Source organism: Rhopalosiphum padi, chromosome 3, assembly GCF_020882245.1.
Source record: "Rhopalosiphum padi isolate XX-2018 chromosome 3, ASM2088224v1, whole genome shotgun sequence".
NCBI lineage: Eukaryota > Metazoa > Arthropoda > Insecta > Hemiptera > Aphididae > Rhopalosiphum > Rhopalosiphum padi.
In genome coordinates, this window is record NC_083599.1 from 28549895 (window position 1) to 28566671 (window position 16777).

A 16777-nucleotide genomic window follows, 5' to 3' on the forward strand; every position below is an offset into this window, starting at 1 on the left:
ATTAATAAAATCTTAAAAATAAATTATTTTATATTTTATTATATTTTATTATATTATTTTATTATATTTTCAAATTATTTTAATAATAGGTATTATCTTTAAGGTTATAACTTATAGGTAATACTTTTTTGTCGAGGTTTCAGTTTTGAACTTCGGTAATGATTTTATAAATTAATACATTTAAAACGCTATGATAATCATTGCCTAGGCCTTTAGCTAGTGTTTTTAGATGAATGATAAGTGTATAAAGGTAATATAAATAATAATATAATATTAATATTATTACAATATATAGCATTGCTGGCGTATACGGATTTCAGATTTTGCAACGGCTGTCCGTTAAAAAACACTCAGTGTTAAAACTCGTTTAATATTGTCCGCTTAATGTTAAACTATTGCCTATATTGAAATCTTCCCCGATAAAATTATCAGAGAAATAATAATAATTGTACTTATAATTTTATAGTAATAATAATTAAAAGTCAAAAGTGGACTATAGGACAACATGACCTTATACGCAAACCATGTCGAGTCGATTGAAAAGTCAAACGCAGTGATGGTGGTACCCCATACGCCCTTTATATTAGACATTTATACTAGCTTATACATATATAATTATTATTATTTCATTTTTTGTTAAAAGAGAATATCGAACGTTATAATGCGCGTGTTTGGCTTAGTGTCTTACCCAAAAACTTTTATCGTTTTCGCGCAATTCGGTCGTGTCCATGCTGTTTGTGTTGTACTGACCGGAAGAGGAAAATATTGTTTCCATAGTGATTATAAATATAGTAATGTCCAACCATACAAACGGTCGAGACTTCGAGTGGCAGAATAACTCAACTAGCCGGAATCTTTTGATCGCGATGCCAACAAATAAAGTATATATCTAAATGATTATTTATCACTCGCACGTGCACTATTTTTCTACTCCGGTCAAACGTTTATTTCAGGGTCGGCCCGCTGAGTTAAAAAATTGTAATATAATATTATTTTTTCAAATAAATGGTGAAATTGAAGTTCTGAAAACCATACGCGAAATTAAATTCAAATAAAAATTTTTTTTAAATTATTCACTTTACAATAGCAAGTAGTAGATATATTATAATATATTATCAAGATATATAGTATATCGACGATAAAATCACAACTGTTTCGCACTAAGATCGCGTTTCGGACTTAAAACTTAATAATGTAATATTATTATTATTATTATTATTGTTTTCCTACGAACACAATTTTATTGATGATATTATAATAGAGCTGTTGCGAATTGTAGTGAAACTCGCACGCTACACGCACGTCGAACGCCGGCTGAGACTGAGTATCAACTGAAGAGCACGTTGTCGATTGTGGACGGGATACGCTTTGGCCGACGCGAAATGATACGATGATAGTGGTACCTAATGTGCGTGTGTGTATCGAAGGACAAAATAAAAAAAAATAAATGTTTTATGTGAACCATCGGAGAAAGAGCTCGCGGGTCATCGGCCATGTCGCGTGTTTCCGGGGGTTGCGAGATAGATACGTATACTTAATAATATCTAACGTTCTATTTGCACCCAAAACCGAGACTACCACCCTCCCACAAACTAACGGCTTTTAGTTTTTGTTTTTCTATGATACGTTATTATATTTTATACTCACAAATATCTTTCGCTCCTAAAATAGTTTATAATATACACACAACTCGCACCGACGATGTTTTCGAAATCGTGTTGGTCATTTTCATCTCGTGAATTTTTTATTGAAAAACATATGTTCATAATAGGTAGTTAAAAATGTGTAGCACGCCATATTATGTTCAAGGGAAATATTATTTTATTGTTGTCATAACTTTATGGCGTACTTGTAGTATGTTATGATAAATCTGTATATGTGAGACCGAAACCACGCATTAAACAATATATAATTACTTTATAATTATGAACTAGCAAGACTGAGGATGTTGGCGATATTTTTTTTAACTCAACTAAGTTAATATTAAAAAATAAAATAGTTTAAAGTTAATAATTATATATATATATTTAACTCAGTAAATTCTTGAGCGTTTATAGAAACCAACAATTAATTTACTAACTTAAATTAATTTTTTTTTTAATATAATATTAAAAATCAATAAATAGGTTGAAATCATAAATAATAATTATCATTGGATATGAGCAATACATTTATAAAATATAAAAATATGAAATACAATTTGGAAAATGAAGTTACCAATAAAAAGTTGAAATAAAGCTTTATAAATATTGCTATTTTTCAATCATGTATCATCAATAATACTTTATTATTTTATCTTATCTTATTGACTCACTTATATATGTTCAGAAATTATAATTTTTACAAATCACTATTCATGAACTATATTAAAAAAGGACATACCTTCTTAAAGTTAAAAACAACATTCTCATAAAATACTATAACCAACAAAGACACAAAAAACATAACTAAATCGCAAAACCATTGATAAAAACAAAATTAAAAACTAATAACATGGAAATCAAATTTAGCATATTGAATAAATTATGTAGGTATTTAAATCTTCAAGGTGTACTGGAGTACTACATTGGTAGTAGCTTAGCTATAAAAACCACGGTTTATAAATCAAATGTTAAATTTCCTTTGAATGAAATTACCGCACTTTTATGGTCAAATAATTAAATTCAGATCGACTAATAATCAAAATATACTTAAAAGTTTTCTAAATATTTATTTTTAAGTTAAGGTGTAATATAAATTACGCAACGCCCGAGAGACTTTAATTATTGATATATAGTTTGTTTTCATTAATGATAATATTATTCTATAGTATAATATTAATACGTGTCATGTATGTATTATGTGCTTAATTTTTCAAGTATACACTATACACGTATAGTATACTTAATTTAAATTATTAGTTAAAATCTGTTCAATAGAATCAAATTAACTTGCACCAATGTAATCAGTGATAACACTAAGTGGAACTCACTATACATATTACGTAAATATATCTACACAACTATTGTATATGATATATTTGTAAAAACTGACAAACTTAGGTATAACAAATTATACGTAAGCACAGCCTTCTATAATTCATATAATCATATTTAAGTATGTATAAATAAATTTTATGCACGCAATTATCTGCAGTGCAGCACAAAGCAAATGTATAATTAATTCATAAATGTATTATAATTTATAATGACGTTATGCAATATTGAAGCGGTCAAATCAGAGACACTGTCTGGCTGAGATTGACTCCTACTATATATGCAGGAGTTAAAGTGGCGAGACACAAGGGGACTCAGTGCCCCTATCATGAACTGTGCTTAAAAAGCGTCCCCTTTAACTAATTCTTCAAAATGTATACGTTTGCACACTAAATCATTTCTCCTTTGGTCAAAATCAATAATAATAATTTATCATATAGAAATTTAATTAGGTATTTAGATTTAGCAGTATTTATTACTTTATTTTTTTTTTTTAGTTTGACGTAAATGATCGATTCACTTACAATACTTTAAAATATTCATTTATAGGGGTTTAGAAAGCTATAATGTAGAATGAAATTCTAAGAAAAATATAATAAATTTTCATATTATATTGATATTATTAATTTTAAATTAAATGAAATACTAGTAGTTTTCGATCAAAAAAAAATAAATATTCTTTTGGTTTAGTATGAATAACCTAATCCTTACCTTATATCACTCTGCATAGAACGTTTAAGATAAAATATAAATCTCAGTACCCTATACAATTTTATGTCAGATTAAACCTTACGTATATATGTATTTATATATAATATTATGTAATGTATTGATTACTTTTATTTTTTTAATTATAAGTCTAACTATAATTATATTAAAATTAAATATTAGAATAAATATTTAGAAAAATGTTGTTGTAACATATTGACTTTGTTCATAGATTATATTAAATTATATAATTAAGCTAATACATTTTTATGGACAAGTTGACGAAATTTACAAACTTACATAAATTATTTTTAAAACATAAAATACTAAATATTAAGAAATAAAAAAAAAATACTATTTACTCTTAGTATATTATGAATTATCACTAAAAATTCAAGATAATCTATACATTAATTCATAACTAATTAGTTGTAGTAAGATAATTATTTAAATCTTAAGTCAGTCAACTTGCCCTGCTCTTTCCTAAATGCTATAGTTTTTTTTAGTAAAATTAAAACAAAAACAGCGTCATTAATTTATATTTTCTAATTTCTCATGATTTTCTAAAATAGTAATAATGAACCATATTGTTGAGGAAGTTAACTTTTTAATTAAATCTAAACTTATTTCATTTAACGATAAATTAAGGCCACCCAAATATAATACTTATTCAGAAAGACAACAAACCCAAACAAATTTATGAAAACATAGATGTGTTGTATTTTATTAGTTGGTATTTATCTATTATATTATGTTTAATTTATTAGTCAAAGGTGCAATTAAACTAAACAATAATACGATAAATAATAATAAATTATTAGTATACGCCTAATATCATTCTCACACGTGGCATACTTAGTATTTTACTTTGGGGCGAACTGATAATTTGTTATATATAGTTATATATAGTATATACCCAGTATCTACTTATTTATACCTATGTATAAGGGAGACTCAATAACCAAGATTTATTACACCTAAGTTCTTATTACCTTTATCGGATTATTGATACATTTTATTCTATACTTATAATATTTATATTATTGTGTCGGGTTAACAACTTATATAATTAATATGAGAAATTGAAAAACGTTTGTTAAGTTGTGAATGAACAATCAATCAAAAATTTAAGATTAGAAATAAAAAATATTCTGATATGGACAATTTTTAAACAATGATATTGCTATTCTAATTATTATACCATAATATAGGTGTGAGTATACAAACCATAGAATGCTGAAAATGACATATCATTACTGTAATTTATTCAACATCTCAATACCATAATTATAAAAGATTGATAACAAATCTAAACTATTGTCGAATACATTATATTTTTCAACACGATTCCATTTAGTATTTTGTAAAAAAAAGTTAATTTTAATTCTTTTGAATTACAGCAAAAAATCGGATAATTTAACGGTCCTATATCATATTATTCATATTATATTACAAAGTATGTACCTAATTAAAATAAACATGATTCGAAAACGAAATTTGATTCAATATCGACTACCTTTACTATATTAAACAAATGATCGTGACAAAATATTTTACATACCATGTATCCACACAGTCTTCTTTGAGTACATAACATGCCTTGATGAAAATAAAAATGAGCACCGTTAAAAGAAAACAATGTATTTGGTTATTCCGTCGTGTAGATGCCTACGCCCAATATTTTACGATAACATCAAACAGTATGTAAATGGGCCACTAGAGCAATATTTTTACAATAGGTACAACACGATCGTGTCAATGCATATATACAATAATTCTAAATGATAAGATACAATTATACTAAAGCGTTTCAAATTTTTTTCGAAGTTTTTCATGTTATACCTAATCTTTTTTAGTCTTTATTACCAAACTATGTCAAGTGTTTATCCGATGCGAGTGTCAAAAACAATAAAATGATTATATATATTATATAATATGTACTATGTGTATATAAATATATATATATATATATATAATATAATATATATTTAGCCGATATGGGAAATTAGGTAAAATGATAAATTTTTTATAATAAATCCAAAGTTGTAAATGTTTATTATTGCTTTATTCGTTTATACTTAATCTCGATTTGTTATTAAAAATCATATTATTACAATAAACCTACATTTTTTTTATTACGTAATATACAAATGCAATACACTAAATTATTTAAAAAAAATGTAAACAGAGATATACTACAATTTTTTTTATAATATTGACATAGGTAGGTACTTTCTATTAGTTGATAAATTATTATTATATTTCAGTAAAAAAAATAAACCAATATTCTTATTATTTTAATTTATAGCATTGTTGATTTGTGACTTATACCTAATATATTTTTAGTTTCATTTAGTATGGGTGACAAAAATATAACAAGTTTTCTGTTATAAAAACATGAATTCAAACTTGAAATATTTATTAACTACATTGAGGTTCAATTTTTATCTGCTTCCATAACTGTAAAATTCCCCACCTTTAGTAAATATTTAAGCTCTTATATATAGCTAAGTAAGAATATACTCAAAGTTATTTAAACATACAGTGATGGTATATGAGGCACATTAGATAATCATAACTTTTATACGAGTGCCTACTAGCTGATAGTAGATATATTATCTATATAATTGTTTACACTTTCGATATTATTATTTAAGTAGATAATATAATTATACGAAATAAAATTACGATATTATTAATTGTATAATACACACGCAATATTATAACAATACAATAAATATCTTATTTCTTAGTTATATAGCGTTAGGTACGTATTTATATTATAAATTATAATAATAGTATTTTTAATCTAAAAAAAAAATACTCAAACTAAGCAATGTACTCTTAAAAACATTTTTACGAAAACCTACATAATATAGTTAATAGTTATTACTTATTACTTATAGATATAAATCAGTTATCATATTACGATATCTATTATATTATTATTAATTATGTTACTATTCCAAAACTTTTATTCTTATTGGCTATATATTTCAAGTGCGCCTTTCTCCACACTATTATTATTGTCTATAATAATCATAGATTCTGAGCTGATCGTTTAATGTATTGATTTTAGAATAATGTGTTTTGTTTTTTAATTTTTAAATATAATTTTTGGTAGCAATTGAACGTAGTTAATAATTTTTTTTTTATCTAGTGCCAAAAGTAAACAAATTACTGTAGTTTTCATAAGAGGAAACTAATTGTAAAATGTGAATTTTTAAGCAAAAACCATTCAACAAAATATATTTTGTTGTTTTATTATAATTCAAGAACAAATAATCATAGATATTTGTAAACACAAATATTTTAAATTAATTAAGGTAAAAACAAATTATGCTCAAAAAATGTAAAGCAACAAGGAACTAAGTTCCTAATAAGTTGTTTAAAAAAATGATGCCTAATTCTACAAATAATTTTTAAAGTACCTGAAGTTTAAATGTTGATAACATCAAATATTGACAAATAAAATAGTCAACAAATAACGATTTCCTATTAATAATCTTAGTTTTTTCTGTTGTAAAATATATATTTATTGAAGAAACCTGATGCAAATAACTCTTTTTTAAATAATCATTTTCTATAGTTACTTATTGGAATTTTCTAAATTTAAGCTATTAGATATTATTTTAAATTTGAGATTTTGCGCTACGTAATTATTTATCTTCAACAAACTACAATAAGTGATTATATGTTTCTAATTGCTGATTACAAATTTTTTATTTGTATGATTTAATACACTAAGTTATATTTTAGTCTAATAGCCTAACAATTTATCATATTGATATAAACATGCCTATGAATAATACGAATGGTGTAAAAATTTTAGCAATGCACTGTTTATTGAAGCACCTTTATCGAGTAATGCCGTTTTTAAATGTAAACGCATGTATACATTTAAAATGTTTGCATATTAGTATAATATGTCCATGGTTACTTGATATCACTTCAATATTCTTCGATATTATAGAAATTATTTTAAAATTGTTCGTTTACGTTGTCGTAGACCATGGTTTAAACTGACAGTTCAGACTGATAACAAGCAATAACCCGTCAATTATCTACGGATAACGTTGTGAAGAAATAATTATAATTTAAAAGTAATCATAATAATTCTCCATCTCCACCACAAGCTGCATAAGCTTACAGAAGGTAGGTTAATCAATCCTGTAACTAATCATTATATCTAACCTGTAATTTATGTCTGATTTTTTCAATAACAAAAAAAAAATGACGCGTGATATAACTTATATAAGGGATTCTCAAAAAAAATTTTAAATAATTTTTTTATTTTTTTTGGCGGTAATCGGAATATAATCTTTGGCGGTAAACGGTCATGGTGATAACGGGCGAGTCATTTTGGCGGAAAACAGTTACGCCCAAAAAATATGTAGATTACTTCGGTGTTTTCTTTGTTAAGAGCTAGTCGGAGATATATTAAGTTGATGAACATTTTTTGAGTTTCAGTGTATTTTGGACATCTAATAACTATGTGTATCAATGAAAGGTTTTCCTTGTGTGTTACATACTAAGATGGGTTCTTTAGAGATGAGGATATTGTAGGTAAGATGAGTGATGTATTTATCATAAAATAAAAAAATAAATTTATTGTATGGAGAGTTTTTGTTTAACTTTGTCACCTGCTTTATATTTTTCCAAGCGCCTTTGTACTATAATATTATACTTACAGTCTAGAGATAAGTATTTATGTCAATACGAATTTAACCTTCTTTATTATCTTTTTTTTACATATACGCAATGATGATTTGTAACAAACAATTTATTATTATTCTTACAAGATTTTTTATTATGTAATGTTATCCTAATCTATAGGCTATGATATTATAAAGGACGTTTAAAAGGAAATTGACTTAATTTTTTTACAAATTACGTATTATATATGTCTAAAAGACAAATGTCACTTGTTTATTTTTGATCTATGTCATAAACAAAAATGTACACTCAGAAATTCTGAGAAAGTTACAACTTTCATGTTTTATCGTTTTGTAAAAATAAAAATCAACTATACTGTATGACGTATGTAATAATATATATGCTAACCAAAGCATATCATTAAATATTATTTATTAAAATAATTATAATAATTGTAATAATATAATATATAAACAGTTGAAAATCAAAATCATTGCACCAACAATTAATATTAATTATAATATATGATTATATACCTTCTAATTTGTTATCAAAATTAATATTAAAATGCAAATGAAAATGAATATTATAAACACACCATTTGGATCACTCGCCATTTGCACCCTTTGAAAAAGTAGACAGTGATTCACCAAGCACATCTATTCAAATTATGAATTGTGGAAAAATAAGTATATTTAAATAATATATTCAAATTAGTACTAATTACTAATACGTTAAATACTTAAATTTATTTAAGTCTTGAGGTAAGCTTATTTTTAAAAAATAATGACCACCTTTTTAACACTGAATAATTACGAAGCCGAGTTCTTTTTTAAAATATTGATGAATATTTATGAATAAAGCATTAGTTGAAGCTAGAAGATAAAAGAAGATGAGCATACATGATGGATCACGAATCTTAGACGACGAGTTTCAGAGATTCTAATAGATAATGAGGTAATAATATTTTTATTTCTATTAAAAAAGATTAAAATTTAAAATTTGTGCATAAAAATTATAAATAATTAATTAACTTTTAAGTCTTATTTAAGGAGATTAGATACCGACCGTGTTTAAGGAGTTCAAACATTTTTTTTAATGAGTGCGGCGAGTCATGTGGTAATACTATATGCATAGTAAATTAATCATTAGTGTAGTTGACTGTATATAAAATAAATAACAGTGCAACATAGCGTAAAAGTAAAAACACAACTATAAGACATTATAAAATACATTTGTAACTACAATATATCTCATGATTCATGAATAGGTACTTTAACATCAAACAGAACGGTATACGAATAAAGACTAGTTTGAAATACGAATTAAAGACTGGAACTCTGATTGCAACTTTTAGGTTTTTTTTTATATAATGCATTTACGTTTCAAATTTAATATCAAATATATCTAGAATAAGCACATAACGACAAAGCAGACATTGTTGATGAACTACAATGAATCATATAGTGAGTTTCATATGATTATTAATCATGTGTGTGTGTGTGTGTGTGTGTGTGTGAAACAATATTTTAAATTTTAAAATGGTTTCAATTTAGGTTATATCAAATTGTTACATTGGGATAATCCCAGTAAATTTTTAATTTGATAAAATAGAAATATTAAATCAACACCAGCTTTTGACCAAATTATTTTGGATTTTTTTTTATTATAATTCAAAAAAGAATAATCCTCATGATTTAAAATGTTCCTAAACATTTAATAAGTTAGAATTTTTTCTAAATATAAAATAATGTCGCACTTTTTGAACTGTTTATAGATAAGTTTTTTTTTAAATTTAAAAATATTAATATACACTCATCATCCAAAATACTAGTTTAATTATATTATTTAGGCTTCCAATTAGTAGGAACTATAAAAAAAGATAGGTTTATTTAATATTTTAAACACTCATAAAAATATTGCAGCTTTGTATTTTCAGTATTTTTTGGTTATTTATAAATGAATCTTTTATTAAATTTTCAAACATTTTAACCTAGTGGATATTGTTTTATCAATATTTATAGAAAAAAACTAAATTTCTGGATGAATATAAATAGATAGCTCAATAAGATTAGAAAATGATAAGATGTGTAAATGCCAACATTAACGTTTGGTAAAAATTCAAGTATCTACAGTAAATTATTCGTTTTTGAGTTACACAAAAAAAAGCAAAATCGAATTTTATGGCATGCTACAATGTGTAAAAATTCAAATTTTTCCTTAATTTTTTTTTTTTTTTTGTTATTTACGATTGTTTTAAAAAATAAAGGAAATTTTTTACTTTCGTCTCTCCGAGATACCAAATAGGTCCAATTTTGAATCAGAAATTCCCTCTAACGTTGAAAACCATAGCATTTTTACTGCCCAAAAAGTGATGACAGATACAAAAATAAAAACAACACACATCATTGTAAAATTAATATCTACATTCTACATCCATCGCTTCGCTCAAAACCTAAAATAAATATTAAATATTTTTTTAATATTATAATAATTATTAAGGTACTTTTAATTGAATTTGGCTACTGCACCATAATAACTATGAACTCGACATTTAGCTACTGAATAAACCTAGGGATGAACAAGACATGATACCTTAATACATAAAATTTCCAAATAGATATAAAATAATATTTGCATTAAATATTTTTGTAAGCAAATTAAATTATAAGATTAAAATGTATAATATATATTTTTTAACAAAAAACCCCGTTAATTTCTACATTGAATTCGAGTCTACACAGCAGAACATAATCATTATTTAAAGTCAATTAATGTTTGATTATTTTTGTTTTTTTTATATTTTAGATTTATTCGCTTTTGAAAGAAACCATGGTAAGATTAACATTTTATCCAATTCAATAAACTATTCCGAAAAATTACAAAGTTAAAAGGTATTGTTGAGAAAGTGGGATTTGTTAAGTTTACAGACTGCTAAGTAAATATTTTGTAAAGTTATGTCTTTGTATCTTCGAATGTATGCAATACCTATTTAATTTCGAATTCTATGACTTAATTTAAAGAATACATAAGAAAATTTGTTATTTTGTCGAAAGTAATAAAGTTAAAAATGTTAGTGCAAAATTACTTGTATAATTGATGACTGATGTAAATAGTACAACGGTATTGCAAGTATTTGTATTTCGTTATTTATATATTTTATACATATTTATTTTTTTTATTTCTTGTGCAATATAGATTAAACTGGTATGGTTACTATATATTATAATATTTACCTGTTTAACTTTATCCAGTTCTAAAACAAATAAAACGTGATATTTGTTTTCGTGTCATCAAAGATGTATAAATGAGTTTTTCATTACACTGATTTTTGAATTGTAAAAATAAAGGTATTTTAAATACTTCTCTATACACATATATATTAATATATTGGTCTTACAATGATTTTATTTTTTCCCGGGAACGTTTTTCTTGTGCTGAAGAGTGCTCAAAGAATTTCATTAATAATAGTAGTAACTATTTATAAACTAGTAGCACCTTTAAACATCGGAAATCGAATGTAAATAGTACTTTAAAAAGGTCATAAAACATAATGAAATTCTTCTAAAAGCATGGAAAAACTAACAATAATGACCCTCGAAAAATGTTCAATTAGGTTGTTTCAAGAAGTCGTTTGTTATTAATTGCTTTATCATTTAATAATACAATTTATTATAATATATAAATTGTACATCATTAGAATCCACAATGTACAAATATTTTACGCCTAGATGAGCAAGTAGTACGAGTATGATACTATGATCTTGACAGTTTTTTTTTAAATATTGAGACTATAAACGTTTACATATTATTATAATTTATTTTCATCATATATTGTGTTTTATACAATGTATTTTATATAGTGTTTTTGAAACTACATTTTTGGCGTCTATTAGTCATCGAATTTTAAATATTGCATTAAGGTTTTATATTAAGGCAAAAATTTATTGACACTAGACATTAAAAAATAAAAACTATTTTATACAATATGGATAATCGAAAACATTGTAAGCACATAATGTTCATTCGGTTTTTAATTATTATTTTATTTGTGAATTATACTTATTTAGAAAATAACTTTGTTTATATAATGTACTTAATTAGCTTATAAGTGCATCAATATAGTACGTATATTAAGTACTATAAACTATCGGTGGTCTTCATTAAATAATGTGTATAAAAATACTGGATAATTGTCGAGTATAGTAATAACAATATAACAGTGAAAGCAAAATAATTCAAATAATATATATAATTATAATTAATTGTATTCGTTTATAAGTAACTCGCGGTATTGCGTACCCGGCTGCTATAATAATTATTGTAAATTATAACAATAATAATGAACAAATAAAACTGATAACATAAATTTGTAAAGGTATTCAAATAAAAGAATATTAAAATAAATGTTTTAAACGTCCAAATCATATTTCGAATATAATAAACTATATTATACGCGCGTGTACCTATATCTAAAATATAATTAATTCAAATATTCGTATTATTTAAAATACAATTGTTGGTGATATTTTATTCGTACATAAAAATATCAATATCTAATAGTATTTTAAATACAATATGAAAGTAAATAAACTGCGTGTTATCGAGTACATGAATAGAAAGTCGAAAAATCAAAATCAAATAATACATAAATTCAAATATTCTCGAATATAAAAATTCATCGGTGTGTTTCACTTTTGAATTATTATTTTCGACTCGATATAATATTATTATAATTAAGTATCGAATGCGCGGGTACAGTACCTTATTAGATATCCATGTGTACCTACGGATAAATTGGCGTGCCTGACTCGACACCAAAATAATGAATAATTATTGTGCATAATTAGGTACGTCGTATTATTATTGCAATAGATTTGAAAACAAAAAAAAAATCGTCTTACCATTGTCGTGGGTGAATGGAATACGTCCGTCGATGAGCGCATGTCGAATGAGTTAAGTGCGGCCGACTGACGCGGCATGAGACTTGCTGCTGCTACTGCTCGAGTCGCAGTGACGGCCGTGTAATCCACGCGAAATCCGTCGGGAGACCCGCGCTGACCGTCTGTTATTATACTATTACTATTATTATTATTATTATCACGACGAGCTACTGACTACTGTAATATAGTATGAGCGCGCGACGGACGTCGACGCGGACCGAGAGATCGCGACGCCGTTACAATAACAATAATATTATTATTGTCGATGGGGTGGTATTATTGTACGGGGGTATACCGACAAGAAGCGAACCGGTGCGTATACCGAGGTATAATATTATTAGGAGGTATTACTGCAGACGAACGCGTGTCGTGAAACCGCGGTTCACGAATATACACATCGTCTCACTGCTGCAGTGCTGCGGTCGTCCGGCTGATTTTCGATATAATATGTTGTTCTTATTTTGCCCGACCGACCGACAGGCGGTAGCGATTTTACCCGTATGTGTAAAAGTGATCAACAGAAACAATTTGTCATGGGGTGAGGGGTGCGAGACGAATAATAATAATATTAATAATATGTTTATTATAGTCGTCGGCCTCAGCACGGAACGATGAAAAACGGTGCACACTACGAGTTGCTGCGCGGAAACAGTATACACGCGTACTGCAGCTGCAAATGAAAGTAGGTAGGTAACTCGGACTCACTCTGGACTGACCCGCCACGGATGCCGCCGCCGCCAGGTATCGTGCATATAATAATATTATTATTTACGTTGTACCTACTCGTCGCGTTATATCACGGCAAATGTGAAAGTACCCGATGCCCGACTGTGTACGACATCGTTATACAAATATTGTATTATATTACCAGTACTTACTGTCTCCGCGAATTAGTTACCTGAGTAAGGCAATAATAGTATTATGAGCACGCCTCGAAGGCCGCGTTAAAAATCACACTATAAGTGTCAACAGGTTCAATGCACTATCATCTCGACAAATCCGTACGTAGGACCGTCTGCAGCACTTCAGCACTGAGTACCATTCATTCAATAACTTATATAAAGTTATAAACTATAATAATAGAATCACTATTTAATTAATTCTAGTGTTGTGCAATTCCTACATTTGTCTAGATATGTTCTAAATACCTTATTTAGATAAATTACAAAATTGTTATCTAGAAATTACTTAAGTAAATAATTAAATAGCCATCCAAATAAAATGTACATGATCATTTAAATTATTTAACATGTATTAATAATTATTAGTAATTTAAATTAAAATAATATTAATATTGATATTTCCTATAAAGCGAAAAAAATTTATATTTTTTTAAGAATAAGATGTAAAAAAATTTAATTTTTATATCTAGATGGATATATTAAATTTTGTATTATCTATTTATTATTTAATAATTTTTGATCTGGATAAAAAAATATCGAGTACAGTATTGGTAAGTTTTTGAGCATCTTAATTTTTTTATCGCAGTATCTAAAATGAAACGTAGGTACATACCTATAACATTTTACATCGTTATTAGACAAATAAAGCGCAAATTAAAAATGTTTTATCGTGATAAATAAAAAAAAAACAAAAAAAAATGTTAATATATTATATAGGTATATGTTACGATCCAAGTGGGTTGTAAACACTGGCCAGAAAAGTGTTCTTTGCTCGAGTTGTTCAAACCATGTAGATAATTATACACATAGACCAGAAATTGTATAGAATGGTTAGTATTTCAGAAAATGACAAGTGAACCAACTTTACAAGTGTGCTGCCTTTTTTTGGAATAACTTACACAAATTTAGGTGTAAAATAATTGTTTCCATTATTACATTTTTATATTTCTTATTTAACTAGTTTTCAATTTATTTTCTATTTTAAAAATAACATGCATACGCCAAATCGAAAGTTTAAACATAAGATGTAAAAATAATAAGTTGCCATCATTGGTGTACGTAAGGGAGAGAGGTTCAATACCAATTTAAATAACCTTCAAATTACCTATCTCTAAATCCTATACTCCAGAAATTTACATTTTTCAAACCATTCCTTTTAGATTACCAATACTGCTTCTCGAATGTTATTTTCATATAAGCCAGTAAAATATTAAAATAAACGAGAGTATCAATATTAATAGTTCGTGAACAGAATATAACAATATATTTAAGAATACAGATAATATAACAAATAAAATAAATCATAATATATTACTTATTACACAATCCAATTATAAAATTACAAGTATTTATTTATACAATTAATTGAAAATAATTGTTTATAAAATCATATTTATAATTATATGAGCTATTTGTGTTTAAAATAACAAATTTTTAAAAATACCATGTTTGAAAACTTTTATTTTAAGTATTTCAAATACCTAGTACCTACCAATTTTAAAATTTTAATACTTCTATTAAAATACTTTACAAGAATGTATATTAAAACTTTCTATTCTCTTAAAGCTTTTATTAATATACAAGTGTTTGTAAAACTTATTAAAAATGTCATTTGACTAGAATATAATACTATATTCTATTCTTAAATCATGTGGAATGACTAAACATCATAATGTAAACAATTTTTTTTTTCCTAGAGAACAATGGATACTGAATTTACTCCCCTTCATTATTTCAAAAATGTTACTCCATTTGATGGCAATAATATTACTTAAGCATAAAAATTGCTTTTATTCTTATAGTTATTAAAAATAAAGGAAGTAGATAACGTTCTGATAAACAGTAAGGGTTGAGTGTACCTCGTTTTTTTTACTAAACCACTGTAATGTATGTGTTAAATTTAAATTCAATGTTAAATCATTGCATACTAAAAATATTCAAAGCAAAAACGGTTTGTCACCCCATATTTTCTGTATTTTTATTACTTGGTATATGTTATGATATATTTATAAATAATTTTTTTTATTATTCATAATATGGTAAGTTGAATTAATATCGATTTACTGTAGCATGATGTGAATAATTTAGGTTTTAATGTATTAAAAATACTATTGTATAGATAAATAAAATATAATAAATATCTAAAAGTTGTAAATTCCCATGAAAAATATTTTTGATTTACGACAAAATAAAAAAAATTTTAATTTTTTTGTTTAAATATTAAATATTTAAGTTCTTCCCCCGCCTCCACATCAATTTGAATTTATTCCTAAATAATACGTATATATGTGTTACGAATATTACGACTTAAGTCGAACAATTATTTATGCAAACATTGAGAGATTAGATTAGTGTAAAATCACCAAATTGTTCAATTTATTTAGGAAATTTAAATATTAGCCGATAATTATACATATATCAGACGTAATGTACAATAGCATTGTTATTATATATATAATATATATTTTAAAGTGTAATGTGGACAAAATATAGTTTTATATGTATATATATGAATGTATGATTTATGAATAACATTTAAATGCTTAATAATATTTATTATAGACATTGATTAATTAATAAATAAAAATAAAAT

General features: G+C 25.5%; 1 protein-coding gene across 3 annotated transcripts in view; it reads right to left on the bottom strand.

Annotated features, from left to right (window-relative positions):
• LOC132924454 (venom dipeptidyl peptidase 4) overlaps positions 1-13953 on the bottom strand; it is a 53211-nt gene extending 39258 nt beyond the window's left edge. Inside the window, exon 1 of one of the 3 annotated variants that reach the window (XM_060988784.1) lies at positions 13244-13953. In XM_060988784.1, the coding sequence (XP_060844767.1) occupies positions 13244-13321 (78 nt within the window). In that variant the 5' untranslated portion in view covers positions 13322-13953. Of the gene's footprint in view, positions 1-688; positions 1303-5244; positions 5410-13243 lie in introns of those variants that run through there. The other 2 variants (XM_060988786.1, XM_060988783.1) reach the window with 2 other exon arrangements.
• Between the last annotated feature and the right edge of the window lie 2824 nt (positions 13954-16777).